Consider the following 3,519-nt stretch of genomic DNA (forward strand, 5'->3'; position numbering starts at 1 on the left):
TCCTGCTGGGGAATATTTTGTCGTTTCCAAAATGAAATACGCTCTCGTTTCTGTGGCTGCTCACCTGTCGGGCTGCCAGAGTACATAGTTTTCAGAGGCTTGGCTTTGCTTCCTAAGCTGCCTCTTCATTGATTCGCCTGCACTCTGCTTTATTAGTAAAATAAAGGTTATTTCTTTTGACTACTTCTGTTGTGTAACAGCCACGTGCAAATATCTGCTGTGGAAACATCACTGCTGTCCATTCTTGGAACTTTGCTGCTGTAATGCAAATTTTAAAGCATTTTTATGGATAAAATTCTTTCTGATATTACGTGCAAGCATATTCTGGAAACCCTGGGGTTGTAGCAGCTGTAATGGCAAGCGTTTGTCCATCTGGGTTGTGATCTTGGTGTATTGCTTAGAGTCAATAGGATTTTACATGCTTTAGTAGCTAAATGGTGACAGTTCAGTAGTTGTTGATATTTTTTTGCTTAAGGAGTGATAATTAAGGAGGTGCACATGAGACTGAGGACATTTATTCGATGTCTGGTAAGAAACTTGTTCTATTTGATGTTCGGGACTTGGTGTAAACCAAGCTTTGCTGGCTTAAAGAGAAATAGATTTGCTTATGTGAACTAAAGATCAAGCTTTATTATATAGAAGGTAAAAATTAAAGAAGTAAATGATAAAGTGCTGAAATTGTAGCACTCAGTCATATGTGTAGTTTATAGCATATGCCTCTCCTGCTCACCCAGCTCTTATCCTACTTCTGTCTCACGTAATTCGCGGCTCCTTTCTCCTTTTTCTGCCAGTGAACGTTGTGCAGTCGCTCAGCGCTTACCCAGTGAACAGCACCTGTGTGGTCCTGATTTGGACGCTCTCACCTCACATCTATGTGATAACGTCTTTTGTCATTGAGTGGAAGAACCTTAACAACGAGGAGGAGATGAAGTGGGTGCGAGTTCCTCCAAATATTAGTAAATATTATATTTATGGTGAGTGTGCACTTGAAAATAATCAGGCATTGTGTTAATTGTTATGGAGCAGCAAAGTGTACATTACAGAACTCTCGGATTCCTTTTTCCCCCCTCTCTGTTTCTGGTGGTTTTATGGTAAGGATCAGTAGAGCAATTTGTGATTATCATTAGAGGAGTGACTGTAAAGGATTGACTGTTGCATTAATAATCAAGTTAACACAGAATGAATCTCAGGAGGCTATTAATTTTCTGACAATACAATAAAATTAGTTCTGGAATATTGAATACACAGCTCATTAACTTAATATGTGCATTCCCTTTGCATTTTGGCTTTAATCAATAGCTGCAGAAAGGTGTTAACTCCATGGCAGAATAACGCTGGATTATCCAGCCTAGATTTACAGTTCTAATTTTCTGATATTGAAGTGTGTAACTATTGAAGTGTGTGGATGGCTTTTGCTATTCGCCTCTCTGGCTCTGATACATGACCAGAGCTTCATAGTTTAAAAGCAGGATAACAGTTTTGATTCAAGGGCTGATTCCTTCTTTCCAGATCACTTCGTTCTGATTGAGAAGTACCAGTTCACCCTGTACCCTGTGTTTGCTGGAGGAGTTGGCCAGTCCAGAGCAACAGATCAGTTTGCCAAAGGTGCTTATAGGAGCTTTCTCCATGTTGATTGTGAAATAAGAGCTTGTAAAAGTAAACTTTAAATGCAGAAGTCTGTATCTTACCAGAAAAAAACCCCTGTTAGTAATAAAGTAATTGTAGTGTAACTATAAACAGTGATACAGGCTTCAGTTGCTTTAATTTGAAAACTTTTTGTGGGATTATTTGGGTGAGGTACCTGAACTCCCATACACCTGACTTAACAGCTGAGATCCAGGTCTCTGTGATCCTTCATTCTCCAACTGGGGCCTCTTCTCTTCATATGCTCTGATTTAATTTCTTCATAACAAGGGAGCAGTGGGCACCTCCCACAAGGACGGAGGAGTCACCTCTGTGTTCAAAATAATTCCTTCCTTTTTGTCTGTCCTCAAGGTTAGAGTTTGTTGATGTGCAATAAATCTCTTTATACAATTTTTTGTGTTTATGCTGTTCTTTCTGCTGTTTGTTATTTCCCTGTTGCAAACTGTTTGTTCACAAACAAATTATTTTCCTGTGTTATTAACTGAATTCCTTTTATTTCCAGGTGGATTTGAAACTCAGAATAATGCCAGTCTCTATGTGGTTCTGCCAGTCGTTATTTCCACCTCAGTTGTGTTGCTTGGAGTCCTGTTGGGTTCACACCAAAGGTGAGGGGTTCGTTGTCTTCTCAGGTCCCAGAGGGTGATGATGCAGCTTGGATGATGCCTGGCTGCTGAGGAATTATTTTTATTGCCTGTTTGATGAAAGGCAGTGGTGTCTGTGGAATATGGCACCTAGAATGAAGTGTCCTTGCAGTAATGTGACGGTCAGTGCGGTTCATTTCCACTTCAGCCTGCACCACACTCTCCTTACCTTTGCAGAGCAATCTAGGGGCAAGTAAATGAGTGTCGAGTGCTTTAATTGTCATCACAAACTCGGGTCTGGAGTAAAAGCCAGTTGAAGAAAATCCCCTTAGTTTTGTGGGGTCATATTCAGCAAAGACTGCCCATACCTTTATATTTTCCAAAACTGTCACCTGGTATGTCACTTTCTTATTTCTTTCTTCAATTTTGGCCATCTATAATAACAAAAATTACTGCATCATTGTGATAATGTTGAGGATAAATAAAATTGCACAGATTCCTTTTCTGCCATAGCAAAGGTGAATGCCAGCAGTACAGAACATAAGAGAACAGTTACCAGCTCCAGAATTTCCTTAATATTTCAGAATGAAGAAGCTGTTTTGGGAAGATGTTCCAAACCCCAAGAACTGCTCCTGGGCACAAGGAGTTAATTTTCAGAAGGTCTGTATTTCCCTGGCAGTGCTTTTTCCCCCAGCCCTGTGGATCTGATGCTGTTAGCTCAGCTTTGAACTGCACACGTTGGTCAGCCCGGACCCTACCAGAATTACCAAATGAAGCGACTCGGAGCCTCTGAATTTTGGGATACAGAAATTCTCTCAGCTGCAGAGAGCTGATATTTGGAAATGGGCCAGGACAACAACCTCTTTTCAGTGTTGGGATGTTTAAATTTCAGGGCAGTGAGTAAATGAGTTGCAGAATCCCATAGGTGTAAGCTTAGGCACCTCAGTGAGGGCCATACATGTGTTTCAAAGGCCAGATTCTATGCCAAGGTAAACTGCCTCTCTGCCTGACACATGAATCTGCGATGTGATGAGCTGGGACAGTAAGAGCTTTTACATGGATTTAACCAGTTTGCACCAGCAAAGCTTCTCATGGTCCCAGAGTTTGCCAGTGTGTGATCATTGGGACAGTAATCTAAATTCAAGCCTGTTGTTTCTAAAAGTGCAAGCATCTAATGGCAGATTTTTCAGGTATTTAATTTGCTTTCCTGGGGAAAGCTTTCCTTTCTCATATTTTATTTTATTTCATTTAAGTAGAGGATGGATGTTCTTTGAAGTCTAATCATGGTCACTGC

General features: G+C 40.6%; 1 protein-coding gene across 1 annotated transcript in view; it reads left to right on the forward strand.

The window, feature by feature from the left end:
* The window catches only part of LOC104546749 (leptin receptor-like), a gene marked incomplete at its 5' end in the record, with an annotated part of 11,946 nt that overhangs the window by 4,284 nt on the left and 4,143 nt on the right, over positions 1-3,519 (forward strand). Inside the window, 4 exon segments of the mRNA XM_010192217.1 lie at positions 792-974; positions 1,510-1,605; positions 2,147-2,249; positions 2,810-2,885. Coding sequence (XP_010190519.1) covers positions 792-974; positions 1,510-1,605; positions 2,147-2,249; positions 2,810-2,885 — 458 coding nt within the window.

The sequence above is a fragment of the Mesitornis unicolor genome, unplaced genomic scaffold (genome assembly GCF_000695765.1).
Source record: "Mesitornis unicolor isolate BGI_N332 unplaced genomic scaffold, ASM69576v1 scaffold49869, whole genome shotgun sequence".
NCBI lineage: Eukaryota > Metazoa > Chordata > Aves > Mesitornithiformes > Mesitornithidae > Mesitornis > Mesitornis unicolor.